The sequence below is a fragment of the Vulpes vulpes genome, chromosome 9 (genome assembly GCF_048418805.1).
Source record: "Vulpes vulpes isolate BD-2025 chromosome 9, VulVul3, whole genome shotgun sequence".
Classification (NCBI taxonomy): Eukaryota; Metazoa; Chordata; class Mammalia; order Carnivora; family Canidae; genus Vulpes; species Vulpes vulpes.
In genome coordinates this window covers 81,993,498-82,012,126 of record NC_132788.1, presented here as the reverse complement: position 1 = coordinate 82,012,126, position 18,629 = coordinate 81,993,498, and the positions used below count along the sequence as shown (strand labels likewise).

Here is an 18,629-nt window from a genome sequence, read left to right as displayed (position 1 = left end):
AAGGCAAGTGAGGCTCCCTGGCTCCGTGCCACCTGAGTGGGTCTCCTCTGCTCCAGGAGAAGATAGTGCTGCTTATTGCCCGCTTTCTCTGCCAGGCAGGTCCCCAGGACACCACCCTGTGCAGTAGATGACATCACAGATTTCCCCCCCTCGCTGGCCCCCAGCTCCAGGCAGCAGCGTGACTTCTGTCGAAAGCATTGTGAAAAGTGAATCTGCACCAAGTTGCTGTGTCTGAGCACAGCTGTCCTTTGACTTCTGATCAGCAAAAAGCCTGTTGCCTGCCGTGTGAAACTCAGGCTGCAGGGGTGCAGGGAGGAGGCCCTTCAGTAGTTTAAGGCACTTGTAAGTTACCACCAACGTTGAAACAGAGGCTGTCACATTAGTTTATCTAACACCCAGAAAGGAAGAGGGGTAGAGGTGGGGCTGGGGGGGAACTAGCATTTTCTAAGAACCACTGAGAAAATATCCTTGACATTGATTTAGAATCAGAGGACCTTGGGTGCGCTGCTAGAAGCCTCTTCATTATTTAACGAAGTCTGGGATCATAATTAAAGGTGGTTCAGAATGTAGGCAGAAATTCTCAGAGCTGGCACCGAGCATCATCTGAGATGCCTGTGTAAAGCAATCAGACACCGGTGAGAACGTAATCAGGCCCCTGAGAAGGGGAAGGCTGATGTCAGAAGCACCTCACAGGGGAATATTTGTTGAAAGAGCCAGGTACAGTGCCTCCCGCATGGTTAAAAGGCTTCAATTTTGTGTAAAAGAGGACTGGCCCACTCCGTGTGTTAGGTACAGCTTGCCATGTCTGTTGTCGAGGGTACTGGGCAACCTGTTGTGTGCCTAGGAGAGTGCTCCTGGCTGCTCATTTTAGACAGGTGGGAAACTCCGTTGGCCATGGGGGCCAGGCAGCTGTGGATGCAGTGTGTGGGTAGAGGCAATGGGGAGTGGTGGGGACTGTGGCAAAAGTAAGCACACCACCTGTCACTCTGAAGGGGAAGCTGCCTTGCTGTTTCATTGGATGCAGGCCCAATTTAAAAATCCAGCAGTCTCTGTAAAATATGCCAATTTTTAAAACACTGTGTGGGCCCAGCAGCTTATCCCTGTATTGGCCACTGGGCCTGAGCCTCACAGATTCTTGTTCAGCCTCATTATTCTCTATGAGCCTCACCCCAACCCTGTGAGGAGGATATTGCCAGGTATCAGCACCCATCTTATAGATGAGAACACAAAGGTGTGGAGGAGTCTGGCCCCAAAGCCCAGGCTTTATTATACCAGCCTTTCCAAACTGTTCCATAAAATTCCTTAATGCTCTGTTTTATATTTTGAATTTTAAGGAGTTTTTTTGGAGAGTTTCCATCACTGAACAAAGCAAACAAAACTTGGAAATACAGAGCTCAGTAATGTGCTGTCTGCTTATTTGCCTGTCGTTTGGAGGGCATCTGGTCACTTCACCTCCTGCAGGCACTGAGCGTACTGGGAGTTTTGTCATCTTTGTGGACTGCACATTTTTTCCGATTGGCAAACATCCCCTCACGAAAGGTGTCCCCGGGGACAGATTATGTGGCACCGGTTCCGTAGATGAACTTTATTAGTGGTCCTGACTGAAGAGCAAAATACCTTCCCTGGTTGTTTGAATGAAATCTGAGGCCCTACTGGGGGCTCTAGTGATGAAGGGTGTGGTCCTTGCCCTAGAGGTCACCAGGACAGAGAGATGGGATGCTGATGGGGACATGTGTGACGGGCAGGTTGAGGTGGGAGTGCAGAGACCGTGGAGGAGAAGTGTGAGGCTGAACCCAAACCTTTAAGGAGGCTGAGTTGAGGGTAGGGGGGTGTTGCTGGCCAGAGAGAAGGGTGGAGGACTGTGAGACATGGGATGGGTGATGACACACAGGACCTTTTCACCAGGAGAATCAGGCACTTACTCTGTCCACTCAACATGGCATTCATTCAGCCACTATTTATTGAGGGCCTGCTTCGTGCCAGGCTCTGCTGTAAGCACCAGGGATCATGTGGCAGACAAGACAAAAAAGGTACCGGCCTCATGGAGTTTCCATTCTAATGGGGAAGTAGATTATTTATTGCAGATAATCAGTGATGTCAGTAATATGATTCCACATAGTATAAAGTGCTAGGAAGAGTCTCAGCTCTGTCAGGCTGTGTTGTGGGGCAAAATTCAGTGCTAAGAATGCAAATGTGGGTGGTAAACATCCTTCAAATAAAAGTTTGGCCTCCTTTTATCTTCCCTATAAGAGATCAGCAGACCACTGACCCATGAGCCAACATGACCACAACCTTTATTACCACCATGAGCTAGAAAGAAATTTTTAAAAATTTTAGACAGTTAAAAAAAAAATCAGATTTCCTAACACATGAAAATCCATGTGTGAACTGTATTTTTAGGTTTAAATAAATCGAGTAGAAAACGACTAATATAGATGACTTGATATCTATATGGTAGCTGTGCAAGTAAAAATAAAAAGGAGAATCCTATGAAATAGGAAGGTGGGATGCCTGGGTGGCTAAGTGGTTGAGCATCTGCCTGCAGGGAACCTGCTTCTCCCTCTGCCTGTGTCTCTGCCTCTCTCTGTGTCTCTCATGGATAAATAAATAAAACCTTCTAAAAAGAAAAAAGAAGAAGAAATAGGAATGTTGTGTTCATGAATAAAGTTTTATTGGAGTACACTCTCGCTTATTGCTGTACATATTGCCTGAGCTGGTTTTGCACTTGAAAGGCTTGAGTTCACTATTTGCAGTGGAGACTGTAGGGTTCAAAAAGCTGAGAATATTTGCTCTCTGGCCCTTTACCAAAAAAGTTGGCCAGTGCTGTTCTGGGCCTTTCTAGTACTCTGCAAATACTGTCTCCAAAAATACTGGCCCAGAAAAACCCTCCCTCCCAGGGAGGTGGTGGAGAGAGATGGAGAGGTGTCGGGGCTCCTCAGCCTGCAACCCCCCTGGCTCTGTGCTCGGTATGTAGTCTGGGGCAAGTGTGGACCTCAGGAGACCTCTCGGTTACTGAATTTCCACCCGAATAGATGGGCTCCTTAGAGGCCTGGCTCTTTCCTGAGCTTCACTCAGTATTTTCTAGTACTTATATAGAAACGATGTAGCATCGTATGTCAATTCTATTCTAATAAACAATTTTTTTTTTACAAAGGTCCCATTGGACAAAAATTCTCCCTAGTTGTCACATGATCCCCAGAGTCTCCAAAATGATAATCTCAGCATTTAAAAAGTTAAGTGCTAGTTTCAGACAAAAGGCTTTGATTTTAAATTGTATGTATATTCTAGTACATGAGACAGTGGGGTTCTGTACTTCTTTGTGTGCATTCAATACAATGATAGCAAGCTTTCTTCATTGACAAGCAAATTTTTTCATGACTAGCTGGGTAAAACACAACAATGCAACAAGTATAATGTAAAAGCATATCCCATGTACATCAAACTGTGTGTGCTTTTACCTGTGAATCAAGAGATACCTGAACATGAGATCTCCAGAAAGTTAACAAGTCTAGATTCTGGGATCTTGGGTGATTTTTTTTTTTTTTAGCTTTCTTCTTTTTTTGTATTACTTGGGTTTCCTTTTAAAAACATTAACATGAATCATCTTAATCAAAAGAAAAATCCAGCTATTTTAATTTCAAAGAATAAATAAGAAGAATGGTTGCATCCGCATGTGGGTGATAGAATTATTTATGTGGTTGTGATGTAACTGTTGGAGATATGTGCATCCCCCTACAGCTCACCACTAATTGGAGCAGAGGAGTGATGTCTTCAGAATAAGAGAGATTAAATAAGAGTATGGTAGGAGGTGAGAAAAGAGGTAGAAATCAGGATTTCTGACAAGGGTCATCATTGTGAAGGATGGAAACTTCCCAGTGTATGAATCTCCTTGGTTCATTATTGGCACCTAGAAAGATGGGGTGTAGATCTTTCCCAGTCTTGTCCACACCCCCACCCCATGCTTGGTCTGGAGAAACCACCAGCCACTGAAGTTGGGGTATTTAAAAGTGGTATGTTAGCGGCACCTAGTGTCCTCATCCTGTCCCTGCACCCCAGCGGCTCGCTGGAAGCCTCCCTCCAGATTCCTCATTTGATGTCTCTGCCCTGGTGGCATTTGTGCGGTGGGCAGGGCAGCTCGATGCCTCCCGGGGTTCTGTGGGGCAGTGGGAATGCCTCATTAATTTATGCCTTCCTTCCTGTCTCAGTCATACAAAGTGAAGCTCTGCGGCTGAAGCATGATTTGGCAGTTGAAGAGCAAAAGGATGCTTCCCTGTCAAAACCAATCTCCTCTTCCCCAGCAGTTGGGTCCTTAGAGCGGGGCCGTGCTTCCCTGGCAGGAAAGCCTTCCTGCTACGTTGAGCAGCCTTGGGCTTGGGGCCCTTGGTGAGAAAATACGGGCGACTGGTGCGCAGCAGGCTGCTTGCCACATAATTGATCTTCTGGGAGAGGCCGAAGCCCAGCCACGGTCCCCTGACTCAGGTTCTCCACTGTTGCTCACCTCCTGGGCCCAAAACCTGAGTGTGGTCCTCACCGCCCTCACTTCGCCCTCACACCCTTCGTAGTCCAGCACATCCCCCCACCCCTCAGTTCTACGTCTGTTTCCTCTAGAACCTGCTGTTCTCGTACCCTCTCCCTGGTGTGCAAGGCTGGCCCTCTGCAGCACCTCTTCAGTGCCTCCCTCTCTCACTCCTTGCTCATTCTCCAGGTCCTTCTACCTCGAAGTAGAAGCTCAAGGGATCTTGAAAAGTGCAAACCTTCTTGCATCATTCTCTGGTTCAGATATTTTTTTTGGTAAATTTATTTTTTATTGGTGTTCAATTTGCCAACATATAGAATAAGACCCAGTGCTCATCCCATCAAGTGTCCCCCTCAGTGCCCATCACCCACTTATCCCCACCCCCCCACCCACCTCCCCTTCCCCCACCCCTAGTTCGTTTCCCAGAGTTAGGAGTCTCTCATGTTCTGTCTCCCTTTCTGGTATTTCCCATTCATTTTTTCTCCTTTCCCCTTTATTCCCTGTCACTATTTTTTATATTCTGGTTCAGATCTTTCTAGCAGCTTCTCAGTACCTGTAGGATCAAGACCAGACTTTGCATCTGGGGTGTGAGGCCTCTCACTCCAGCTGCACCCATCACTGCTTGCTCTTGCCTTGTTCTCTGTGCCTGGATCCAGGCCTTCTGGCTTCCTTCTGGCCCCTCAGGCCCTGTCCCTGCTCTAGTTCCTCGAGCTGCCCTCCCTTCCTCCCTTGAATCCCACCTCCTGTCAGCTCTCAGGCAGATGTGCCTTCCTCAAGGGAGTTGTTACCAAAGCCTGAGTCAGATCCTCCCATAACATGCTTGGAAAACACCTCTTATCTCTCGTCGCATCCATCTGTGCTGTCTGGGTATGTAATACCAGCTTCATGCATCATTCCTGACTGAACCGCCATCTCCCCTTGTAGACCACTGGTTTCAGCTGGGTGCAACTGGCCTTTCAGGGGACATGTGAGGACGCTTTTAGTTGTAACTTGGGCAGGGAGTGCTACTAGTAGAGATCAGGGATGCTGCTGAACACCTTGCAGTGCACATGACAGCCACCAAGAGCAAAGAATTGTCTGACCCATGGTCAGTAATGCTGAGGCTCAGAAACCCTGCTGTAGACTCTAAGCCCCATGGAGGCAGGAACGATAGCCACTGGGAGAGAACCCATTTGAAGGCCTAAAATGTCACACTTTTAAAGGCCAGCTTGACAGTGTCAAACCTCGAATGAGCTTGTCTGTAGATAGATGTAGAACCACCATGTCCCTTCAAATCTGCCAGTCACAAGGAGTGAAAAGGAGAATTTGCCTGGCTTTTCCTTATGCCCTACGTCAGGGTCATTACATGAGATACTGCTGGTCCAGAGGAAAATCATCCCTGTTTTTGTGTCTTTGCTTTGAAATTATTTAAAGTCTCATTTTAAATTGTATTTGTTCATACTCTGAACTATTCACAGTAAAATTTCTTTTTTTTTAAAGATTTTATTTATTTATTCATGACAGACTCACAGAGAGAAAGAGAGGCAGAGACACAGGCAGAGGGAGAAGCAGACTCCATGCAGGAAAGCTGATGTGGGACTCGATCCTGGGTCTCCAGGATCACACCCTGGGCTGAAGGCGGTGCTAAACCGCTGGGCCACCGGAGCTGCCCCACAGTAGAATTTCATCTACAATTGTAGTGTGTTGGAATACCCCACAAGTCAAGTGGCCTGGCTTCTTCAAAAAAGTCACCATGGAAAAAAGCCAGGGGACTGTAATAGATTTAAAGAGGCTAAGGTGTTGTGACAACTAAATACAGCATGAGACTGGAGGGGGGAATGGCTAGAAATAATCATTGCACACCATTAGGAAAGTTTGAATATGGATTATATATCAGATAATATTATGTTTTAAAAGATTTATTAATTTATTTGAGAGAGAGAGTAGGAGCTGGAGAGGCAGATGGAGAGAGAGAGAAATCTCAAGCAGACTCTCCGCTGAGCAGGGAGCCTAACGTGGGGCTTGATCTCACGACTCCAAGATCATGCCCTGAGCCAAAACACAGTTGGACACTTAACCCACTGCGCCACCCAGCTGCCCCTCAGATCATATTATTGAATTAATGTTAATTTTCATAGGGATGCTAATGCTATTATGGTTATTGTCTTAGCTCAGCCTGCTACCACAAACTACCATAGCCTGGGTAGTTTATAAACAACAGAAATCTTTTTTTTTTCTCACGGTCCTGGAGGCCGGCGAGTCCAAGATAAGGCATGAGCAGATCCTCTGTTGAGTGGGAGCTGGAGTCCTGTTCATAGACAGCTGTCTGCTCACATGGTAAAGGGGTGAGGGGATTCTCCAGGGTTTTTTTTATAAAAACACTAATCCCCTTCACCATGAGGACCTCCCCAAGGCCCCACCTCCAAATACTGTGACCTTAGAGACTAGGTTTCAGCAAATGAATTCGGAGAGGGGGATGCAAATGTGTAGTCCAGTGCGGTTGTATAAGAGAACGACCTTATTCTGAGGAGCCACAGGCCTGAGTAGGAAGGAGTGAAGAGTCAGCATGTTTGTACAACTTGCTCTCAGTGATTTAGCAGGAAAACAACCGTGCGTGTGCATGTGTGCATGCATATATGTGTGTGTATGTGTGCACGTGTGTGCATTTGTGTGTGTGAGAGAGAGGGGTGGGGGAGAACACAGAGGCACAAAAGATTCGCAGCAGGTGAACCTCGGTGGCAAGTGTACAGACATACTAGGTTTTCGGGGCTGGGATGTTGGAGGCCCCAGGGGCAGCGGGGGGGCCTCGTGTGCTGTCCGCAGAGCCCCTGAGCGTGGCCGTGTGTTGTCTCCAGTCTGCAGCTCCCCACCCATCCACATGAAAGTACAGCCCCTGAACCAGACGGCGCTGCAGGTGTCCTGGAGCCGGCCGGAGACCATCTACCACCCACCCATCATGAACTACATGATCTCCTACAGCTGGACCAAGAACGAGGATGAGAAGGAGAAGACGTTCACAAAGGACAGCGACAAGGACTTGGTAAAGCCTCCCGGTTGTGTTCAGAGCCCCCCTTGCAGTTAGGAGAGGGGTCCCTGCAGGTCTCTTTGCTGGGCACCGCGCAGTGCACCTCATGTGTATCTCCCAGCTGCTCACTGCCCATGGGGTGTGGGGTGTGGCCACCACCCCCGGGGCTGTGCTCCTAGGTGCAGGGGCTGCCTGCACGGGAGTCGTGGCCAGAGTCCACCTGGGCTCCCATCCACCCTCACACTTGCTTCCGAAGGACACCTCCAGGAGAAGCAAGGTAATTTCTTTGTAATCAGGCTTTTTGCAATGGACTGCTTGTTCCTTCATTATAAAAACAACTAACCGCAACAGAAAGCTCCCAGTCAGCCCCTTTTAGTGGCTCTGATAATTGTAAATATTAAATGAGGTGTGCCAGTACACGGCTGGTCCTGGCACATAGTAAGTGCTCGATAAATGCAGGCTATTATTACGGTAATTGCCCTTCCTCCTCCTCTTCTTCCTCCTCCTCCTCCTCCTCTTCTTCCTCCTCCTCCTCCTCCTCTTCCCTTGCTGGTACTATGGTCACCTTCACCAGGCAGCTGTCCACTGTCCCCACCACTCCCTCTCTCACATTCGATCAGCCTTACACGTGACCATTTGATGCTGGACGCCTGCGACCATGTGGTTTTTGAACCTGTGTTCTCAGACTCCCGACACTGTAATATCTGACCTCACTTTGAACTGACCACACCCAGCGTAACTTCTCATGTGAACATTTATGTAAATGTTTAGTGGCCAGGACCCAACAGGGCCCTTCAGAACAGATGTTTGCAAATGCTGTCTTCTCTGCTGGGAAAGCACACGCTCCCCAAAACCATGAGGCCTGAAGTCTTTGCATAGAAACTCAAAGTGACACATTTGGGCTTGAAAGTCTTGCACTTATTGTTAATCAAAAAAAAAAAAAAAAGACTCTGGTATAATGAAACCATAATTGTATGTGCACATGAAAAATGCAGTAGCACCAAGTGGGGTTCTTAATGACGGTTATCACTTTTTTTCGTTCCCAATACAGAGTCCCCAGGGCCCATTCAATCAGTTATAGAATAATACTTTTCATATTCTTTTAGATGAAGATTCTTTTACTTCATTTCCATTTATATTTTCAATTTCCCCACTAGACATTGTTATCTGGGTCACATTAGGGAATGATGAGCTTCATGAAATCAGAGAGAAATCTATTGAAAGGCACCCAAGGTTATGATGTGTTTTAACCTTTCTCTCGTCACTACTGGAAGTCCATAAGGGATTTTTCTCTTTCTGGAGTAAAGATGACTTGCGTTAATCAGCAGAAACTGTCTAGGTGCTTCTGCGGTTTCTTGTTCTAAGTGGAAAATAATTAAACACACAAAGATAAATAGATAGCAGCTGGGAGTGAATTCTAATAAACCCCTGCATAGATGGCGCAAAGATTTTGCTCCTAACGAAGACAGAGCAGGGGTCAGAGGTTTAGAGCATGAGGCATAAATTGGTTTCAGAGAAAGGGAAAGATGGAGGGAAAAACATGCTTTGACAGCAAGTTCCTTTTTATCAGAATTTTCTAAGGGTGGCTATTTTCTTTGGAGACACACAGAATGAATTTCCTTAATTCCTCAAGAAGTCAGGAGTGCTGACTTAGTGGCAACAAAGTGCTCTCTAACTTACGGTGACCATGGCACAATCTAAAAGTAACACTTAAAAAAAAAAAAAAAGTAACACTTAACTAAATTCGTGAAGCATTTTCCAGTTGGCATCCTTCTTTCATGGCCTCCCTGCACACCTGTGGGGCAGGTGTTACTGTCTGCCTTTTCCAAAAGAAAGAAATGCATCTTCGAGTGAAGTAACTTGACTCCAACCCAGTGCCGTCCCCAGGAAGCCATCGTGAGGCAACGGCAGCAGGTGTAGCCAGTCACATTTGCACACATTTGCACATTTGCACACCTGTTCAAAGTATTTCATTGACCATGTCGGGGGGGGGGGGGGAACCCACTCAGTGGTTAAGTTCCCAGAGCTGTTTTCCATACTTGGCCCAGAATAGACGTTTCATCATTAGGAGGTCTTTGAAAATCAGTTGCTTTTGTTGTGTGTTGTTTCAGGAAGTAAGGACTGCCTGCTTTCTAGGTATTTTCCATTTTCTCATTTTCAGAGGCTCTTGGAATAAAGTTTTGAGGAGTGCGGATCTGGATTTGGCTGGTGACGCCTGACTAGGGATTGACAAACATTTTCTAGAAAGAGCCAGATAGCAAAATCTGGGGGCTTTGGAGGCCATAAGTCTTTACGGCAGCTACTCAACTCTGCCATTGTGGGGTAAAAACTGCCACGGACAACAAACATGTAAATGAATGGGGTGTATCTGTGTGCTAATAAAACTTTATTTATAGAAACCGTGGACTGGATTTGGCCTGTAGTGACCTCTATGTTAGACCAGGGACATTCTTTCTGTTGTCTGGTGTGGAATACCTGTGAACAAGCTTTGCATGGCCTGTGTTACAGAGCATTTACAATAACCCTGTGAGGTCGCCACTACTCTTTTCATTTAACAGTTGAAGCCGAGGCTGAAAGGCATTGAGCAACTGACTTGGAATCACCCAGCTAGTGAGGGGTAACAAAGGAAAACCTCATGGCATCTGGTCACTAGTCAGGTGATCTCTTCTGGCATCATGCCCCCTATTCTCCATCAGTCGAGGTATAGCGAGGCCTTCGAAGTGCAAAGAAACCCACACACCAAGACTTTGTCATTGATATTAAAAACTCTGCATGGTTCTGAAAATTCAATATACTTGATAATTATAGTTTATAGGAAAGGTATAGTAGTTACGGAAGAAGACCAAGCCTTGTGAGCATAAAGAAGGCTAGAGACACGTTCCAAGCCACAGTCAAGATGGATTTTGCTGCGACTGTTATCCTGCACGTGTCTGTGTTGAAAACAGATTCGCAGCCAGCTATTTCTGAACTTTCTTTCCTTTCAAAGCGAGCCTTTGGTCATTAGGGAAGCATCATATCTGTCAGGCTTTGCCGTGGGACCCTGGAACCTGAAAGGAATACTTCACATTATCTTAGGTTTGAGTTTAGAAGGTAAAGCGTGCACTGGCCTTCAAAACCCACTCACTGCCTTTTCATTCTCCACCTACAGAAAGCCACCATTAGCCACGTGTCACCTGATAGCCTTTACCTGTTCCGTGTCCAGGCCGTGTGTCAGAACGACATGCGCAGTGACTTCAGCCAGACGATGCTCTTTCAAGGTAAGGCCGGTTCCTTTCTTCTCTGGCCCCCCGTGCCCCTGTGCTCTTCCTTTCCTAGGCTTTATCTTTTTTTTTTCCTGTGAAGGTGATTGGACAAAAGAAAATAAACCTGGCCTAAGAATCAGTGTGGGGTTTTAAATCACACCTGAAATGCCTCAGGAATTTAGGTCTATCTTTTAGGTTGGGGGTTTCATAGGCCAGAAGAAGAGCGAAGTGTTGATTATTTTTTTGACTATTGATATTTTTCCAACGATGGGAAACCAAGTATTTGTCTAACACTGTCATTACAAAAATCACGTCCTACTTATGTTGTAGAATATTGTCTTTGGATTTCCAGCCTCACTCACTTTGCTAGTCTCTTAAGAACTAGAGCCCAAATGTACAGCACACTCTTCTGGCTTGCAAGCCACACAAATAAGCTCCTGCTTGCAGGATCCTTGAGCTTCTTGAGAAATAGATGCATATACCTACTGCTAGAGAGTCTAGTAGAAAGTTCCATGGCCAGGACTAGGGTAAGGCCAGAGAGGCATTTCCCCTGGTGCAAAATTTAAAAGAGCACCAAAAAATTCAGTAATCAAGATATGTTATATATATTTTTAAAGATTTTATTTATTTATTCATGAGAGACAGACAGAGAGAGAGGCAGAGACACAGGCAGAGGGAGAAGCAGGCTCCATGCAGGGAGCCCAATGTGGGATTCAATCCTGGGACTCCAGGATCACGCCCTGGGCCGAAGGCAGGTTCCAAACCGCTAAACAACCCAGGGATCCCGATATGTTATATTTTAATGAAATTTTTTTTAGAAGTAAAATCAGTGCAAAAAGTTGGTAGACAAAATACCCAAATTCTAAATGAATATAGGATCCATGTTGTCTTACTTGCCCCAACCTAATCACAGCCCTGATTCCACTGAAATATTATTCACAAAAATAGGCAGCCAGGCTATGAGCCATGGTTTGCTGACTTGATGACATGCACCAAGACCAGCATGGAGGGAGGGACCAGGGCATTGGGCCTTGCTCTGCCAGCCTGAGGTCCCCTCTGATAAGGTCCTTCAGTTCCGGCACCCCCAATTTCAGAGAAACCTACACACCAAGCCAGTGGTCCTTAATCTTTTTGAGTCATGGATATGATGAGGCCTTTGGACCTTTTCCATAGAAAATGCCAGAATTTTGCATACCATTTCAGGGGCCCCATAAAGCCCACATACCTGGGCCCCTCCGAGAACAATTATCTCTGAACCTCTGCAGGTAGGGCCAGGAATCTGAGTCCTAACCAGATGGCCCAGGTAATTGGCCCGCACAGTGAAGACAGAAGTGCCAGTCGAGGGGCAGCCTGGGTGGCTCAGCGGTTTACTCTGCCTTCAGCCCAGGGCCTGATCCTGGAGACCCCAGATCGAGTCCCACGTCAGGCTCCCTGCATGGAGCCTGCTTCTCCCTCTGCCTGTGTCTCTGCCTCTCTCTCTCTCTCTGTCTCTCTCTCTCTCTCTCTGTCTCTCATGAATAAATAAATAAAATCTTAAAAAAAAAAAAAATATAAGAAGTGCCAGTCAAGAACCGAGGCCCAGCAATGAAGGCCCCAAGTTTGAGTCCTACTGCCACTCACTGTTTTTGGGACTCTGAGAATGTTTATTAGCTTCTCCAAGCAACAGTGTCACAGTCTGCAAAGTGGTAGTATTGACAGTATCGACCTCATAGGGACCTCGTGAAATGACACGCGGTAAAGCCAGCCTTAGATTCCCTGAATGGACCCTTTCTAGCTTTATAATTTGGCCTTTAAATATTCTTTGCTAATGTTCACATTATGTCACCCTTCCATTTAAACTAATTGAAAATGAGCATGGCTGTATTTTTTTTCACACATAAATCACACTCACCGTGTCCACCTGTGCCCTGAGTGTCTTGGCGGCTCTATGTTGAGGAGGGTCCACGGGCCGAAGCCGGGTCTGTGCAGGCCCTAGGAGAGAGAGAGAGAATGGGAGGCCACAGTGGGAGCTGGCTGAGGCCGGGGCCCTTGGAACTTTGGACACATAAATCATGATTAGGCCTCCCATGTGCTCCAACCAAGAACCTAGAAACTGCAGAACTGACTTTCCTGATTAATAGGCCACTGAGCTTGCTGGCTTCTGCGTGGACTTTGAAAAATTAAATGTTTGTAATGTAATGTAATTCAAAAAGGCCTTGTCAGCTATAAATTCCAAACATAGAATATTTAAAATGTCTGATCACAGAGACTTTTTGGAAATGGCCAGTGTCTCCTTTGTCTACGGACTCACTTTGTTCAGAGGTGGACACGAGTTTACTTGTTTTATATATTGGTGTCTGTCCCTGTATGTTCACATAGGGGCATGGATCTTCCATGAGCTCTCCCTGTGGTGGCTTTTAGCATCTTCCCTACAGCATCCAGCAGGCAGTGTACACCTCTTACTGGGAGCCAAGTGTGCATTTTGGCACAGTAGGGCCCAATATACAAAACTGATCAACCATTAGGACTTAAGTCTTTAAAGGGAAAGGAACAAAGCTTAGAAAATTTCAGAGAAGCCTTGTTCAGAATAATTGGGTTTCCCAGTGATGAAATTCACATCTGGTTTGGGAGCATGGGGAAGCCATGTGGACTCTTTACATTATAGTAAATATAACACTGTTTATGTTCTGTATAACATAATAAATGTTGCATATTTGCCTCAATGTGGTAAATATAATAACAGTAATAATAGCAAGAGGAATCTGTAGAATGGCTCACAGTTACAGAGCATTTTCCCATAAGTTAATGTCATCTGACCCCATGGCAGCTTGTAATGTACGTAGTATTTTACAGATGGAGAAATGATTATCTGTGTAGTCAAGTAACTTGCAAAGAAATCACTTGTCTACTAAGCAGGGTCTGAATTTCTTTTTCCAAAGCCTAGTCATTTATACACAGCAACAGACCACCCCTAAAGAGTAAATATTACCCTCTACCCCCAGTAACTCAACAAAATGGATGAAAAGATTGATGGCTACATGTTCAAAGCCTGTCTGCAGTTCTCAGTATTTATGGAAAATCATGGTTCTTGAGCTTTCTCTCTGAGCCACAGACCCATCAGGCAGCCTGAAGCCAACGGATCCTCTCAGCATGGCTTAAAATAAATAAGCATAATACATAGAAAAGGGAACCAATTATGTCCAAATGCAGTTGTCAAAATATTTTAAACAAACAAATTTGGAATGTAGTCATCTATGCTTTTTTTTCTTATTATTAAAGCATTGAATGACAAGCAGTGGGTCTGTTGGCTACTGTGATTTCTGAGTAGTGGTGAACATAAATGATGCTTCAAGATAGCAATGACAATTACAAGGCAGCATAGAAATATCTGACTTAGATCAGAGACAGCGTCACAGGTCCCACTAGTGTGGCTGAGATTTGTTGCCTGCTTTCATGGTGGGAGGAAGTCCACATGTCAATGAGAGGGTGGTGGGAAGACAGGTGCCTTTTTTCCTCTTGTCCCTGAACCCCATCGGGCCCATGGGCACCAGGTGAAGGGCTCCTGATCTGAACGGCCCTGGAGAAACTTCCTTCCTAGTCACCACAGCTTGAACTGACCCGGTGGAAATTGCCAAACATCAATGAAAAGCCTACGTGCTGAGTTCTGTTTAGTTGCTGGCCTTAATCAGAGCCCTTTGTAAAGGGCAGGTAAAGCAGATCTCCTGGGAGACCTGTCTTAACAAAGGGAGGGGGGTACACCTCTCGGAAGCAGCTCGGTATCGATCCTGGAACAACCATAAGATGGTTGGGGGTTATAGTTAGTCCCTGGCAAGCGCTGTTTGCTTCCCAGGCTGCTGTGTTTGACCTGATTGTACTGACTTCTAGAGGAGTCTCCTCTCCATGTCCATCTCTTTACACGTCTGACTTTCCAATTGTGCAAAATGAAGTGTATCATTAGGTCAGGGGTTGAAGATCCGGGTGCCCCTGGGGCCACAAAGGGAGCCTGTACAGAGCAGAGGAGAGTTATCCATGCGAAGGTAGAGATCCTCCGTCTATACCGAAGGGACATGAGGGATGCTCAGGCCCATCAGGAAGGAGAGTTCAGTTTTACCGAGTGTGAGGATTTTTCAGGATAAGCAAGAAATTATGTGTGTGTGTGTGTGTGTGTGTTTTAGATTGAAAGCTATTGCAACAAATTCAGTTTTTAAAAAATCTTGCAGGCCAAACAAAAAATTCTATCAGTCATTTGCCACATCTGGTTTAGGTGAAATCTTAACAAGTACACATTTATTTTGATTTTAGCATTTTTAAATTTTTTTTTTTTTTGCTTATTTTTCAGCACCATGTATATATATAGGAAGTAAACCTTGAGTTTATATAACAGTACTATTTTTTGTGTGTTTGGCGGGTTTTTCTTTTTAATTATACTGTTTCCTATTATTCACAATACTGAAGCAACTCAAATGTCTACCAACAATGACTAGATAAACAAAATGTGGTATATTCATACAATGGGATATTATTCAGCCTGGGAAAGGAAGGAAATCCTGACACGGGTCCAGCATAGATGAACCTCAGACATGTGAAATGAAATAAGCCAGTCACCAAAAGACAAATATGTATGATTCTGCTTTACATGAAGTATCTAGAGTAGTCAAACGTAGAAATAGCAAGTAGAATGGTAGTTGCCAGGGGCTAGGAGAAAGGGGAACATGGGGATTATTGTTTAGTGGGTACAGAGTTTCAGTTTTGAAATAAGAAAAATTGCTGGAGATTGGTTGCACAATGAAAATATATTTAACACTATGCAAAAAGTGGTTAGGATGGTAAGTTTTACGTTATGTGCATTTTACTACAATTAAACGTCTTTTTAAAGTTAAACTGTTTACAGAACTAACAGCACATGGCCAAACAGAACTGCAAGGAGCAAACACCAGAACGAGTATTATGGGGGTCATATAAGAATTTGGCCAATTAAAGCAATGATGGCGATATCTTATAGGGCTTCAAAACTTAAGTAGAATAAAATGACAGTACACAAAAGGTGAGGCAGGCAAATAGAGTTAAAGCATTGTACAGTTCTTACATTTTTAGGAGGTAGTAAAAAAATAAACAAGGGTAGCCTGGGTGGCTCAGCGGTTTAGCGCTGCCTTCAGCCCAGGGCCTGATCCTGGAGACCCGGGATCGAGTCCCACATCAGGCTCCCTGCATGGAGCCTGCTTCTCCCTCTGCCTGTGTCTCTGCCTCTCTCTCCATCTGTGCCTCTCATGAATAAATAAATAAAATCTTTTAAAAAAGAAAAATTATAAACAAAAAGATAATAAGTAGTGGGGGGCACCTGGCTGGGTCATTCAGAAGAGTGTGTGACTCTTGAGCTCAGAATGGTGTGTTTGAGCCCCATATTGGGTGTAGAGATTACTAAAAATAATAATAATCAACTTTTTAAAAAGATAATAGGAACAGTGGAATAATATGAGTCCACTTATATGAAGTTCAAAGATAGACAAAACTTTGGCAGATGTCAGAATTGTGGCTACATTTCAGAAAGGTGGGATGGGTATTGAGTGGGGCACATGCACACCTGCTGAGGTGCTAGAGAACATCTGTATTTCAGTATGGGCGGTAGTCACACAGGTGTTTACAGAGAAAGTTAATTGGACTATGCACCTAAGATTTGTATATTTACTTACATTTTACTTCAAAACAGAAAAAAAAATTTAAACTGGTAGCTTAAGACAAGAGCCAATGAACTACACAACATTCTTAGAGGGTTTTTTTTTTTTAATGATTCACAAGCTAAGAAGGGTTTTACTTTTTTTTTTTTTTAAGATTTTATTTATTTATTCATGAGAGACACACAGAGAGAGAGAGGCAGAGACACAGGCAGAGAGAGAAGCAGGCTCCATGCAGGGAGCCTGATGTGGGACTCGATCTTGGGTCTCCAGGATCACGCCCAGGGCTGAAGGCAGGCCCTAAACTGCTGAGCCACCCGGGCTGCCCAGGTTTTACATTTTTAAATGGGAAAAAAATCTGCAGAGAAATAGTATCTTGTGACATGTGGAAATTATATGTAAAGCTTAACAGTAAAGGTGTGTTGCTTACAATGTAATTTCTTTGTTTCTCAGCTAATACTACTCGAATATTCCAAGGGACCAGAATTGTTAAAACAGGAGTGGTAAGTAGCAGATGGTACTAATTCATTTGTCAATGGCCTGTTGTTAGTTCACGTGCAGTTAAAACTGTTACCACGAGGTGGCAGTATGATGTTGTTAAACTGCTCACCCAGGGGCGAAAAATACAGAAAAAATTACATTTCTCGCTGTTTATAATTCAGAAGGTCATGAAAAGAACCTATGGAACATAATTAAAGCAGCTGTGTTATACTGTATAATTCTTATCAAGATAAAAACTCTCCAGATTTGTAATTATTTGTCTGTGGGATCATTATAATGTAGGAGGTCAAAGGAGTACAAAAAATCTGCTCCGAGCCCCTCATCCGACATATGCTAAAATTCAGAGGTCGTCATTTCTTCAGGTTACATGGATGTGCATATTTCTGGGGCCTCAATTAATATCTAAGTGATTTGCCATTTCTAGTGTAACAATCATAATATCAATCACAGTGTTGGTGATAACAGTAGCAGCTTAAAATGTACCAGCATTTCCTGGACTTTTGGCACAGATTATTTTATTATTTTATTTACTCCTTGAAGCATCCCAGGAGATCAGTGTTAGCATTGTTTCCATTTTACAGATGAGGAAACTGAGTAACATACTCAGCATCCCCAGAGAGGAGGTCGTCAACTCAAGCCAGACCATCTGACTTCTCTGTCTTGGGTGCCTTATTTATTTTTGGGGGGGGGGGTGCCTTATTTTATTTGGTATTCGCCATATTGTTAACCAGCTTCAGAACCTAACATTTGCTAACTTGACCATCCTTAAACTGCAAAGTTTCCTAACTAAAATATGGTGATGACGTTATGAAATCAAAGTTGTTCTGGCTGTGTTGCTTTGAACTCTAGAAATGATGGAATAGAATTCTGGATTCTGATAGAATTTATTGGATTCTTTAAAATGAAATGGATGACTTAGAGCAACATTTCTTGTTTTCCCCAAGGTACCCCTTGGTCAGCCCCAGTTTAGTGTGGTGGAAAGAATGGGCTGAGGCTCGAACATAGGCAGCCCTCCCTCTAGCCTTTAACATCTCTGTGCCTTGGTTTTCTGACTTGTAAAATGGGGTGACGATCCTGTGTGCCTCCTGGCTCGGGTGGAAAGCCCTGGCAGCTAGTTGGCACTTGTGAAATGGAACCCTTCCTGTTGCCATGTACCTGGGCATAGATTTTTGCCGTGGATGGACCCAGAGACTCCAGAAGCTGCAGAGGTTGTAAAGGGCCCACCTCGAAGATGCAAGGTTGTAGCGGGGCCCTAAAGCACACAGTGTTGAGCGTGGCTCCTGCTTCTGACCGTGCCGCTGCAGATGTGGGTGGCCACATGCCTGGAGGGCTTTTCTAGACCTAACTGCTGTGTGTTCTCCTCGAGGGCCCCTGGGATATGAGAACGCAAGGCTCCTGTCTCTTCCGCTGTCACCCCAGGATCAAACGACCGCCCGATGTTGCCACCTTACTACTTAGTTGATGTTTGCTTTTACACCAAACTTCATGGCACTTACTTTTTTGGCCACTTGGCTTCCTCTTAAGCCATACTGGTGAAAACTTGGGTTTGATAGGCTAGTTACATTTTTTAATGCACTCCAAGTAGTTGTAAAACCATTAAGGCCAGCGGTGGCCATCCACGGATGACCAGTGTCCTCTTTGGCAGCACGCTCTGAGAAACCCTGTGGGGAAGGTAAAAGATGAGTGAGACCCATCAAGGGTCCTAAGCAGGGCCT

General features: G+C 45.0%; 1 protein-coding gene across 5 annotated transcripts in view; it reads left to right on the top strand.

Annotated features, from left to right (window-relative positions):
* The window catches only part of PTPRG (protein tyrosine phosphatase receptor type G), a 701,447-nt gene that overhangs the window by 584,425 nt on the left and 98,393 nt on the right, over positions 1-18,629 (top strand). For all 5 annotated transcript variants that reach the window (XM_072720551.1, XM_072720550.1, XM_072720548.1 and 2 more), the window contains exons 9-11: positions 7,351-7,535; positions 10,669-10,777; positions 16,867-16,916. In XM_072720551.1, the coding sequence (XP_072576652.1) occupies positions 7,351-7,535; positions 10,669-10,777; positions 16,867-16,916 (344 nt within the window). The remainder of the gene's footprint in view (positions 1-7,350; positions 7,536-10,668; positions 10,778-16,866; positions 16,917-18,629) is intronic.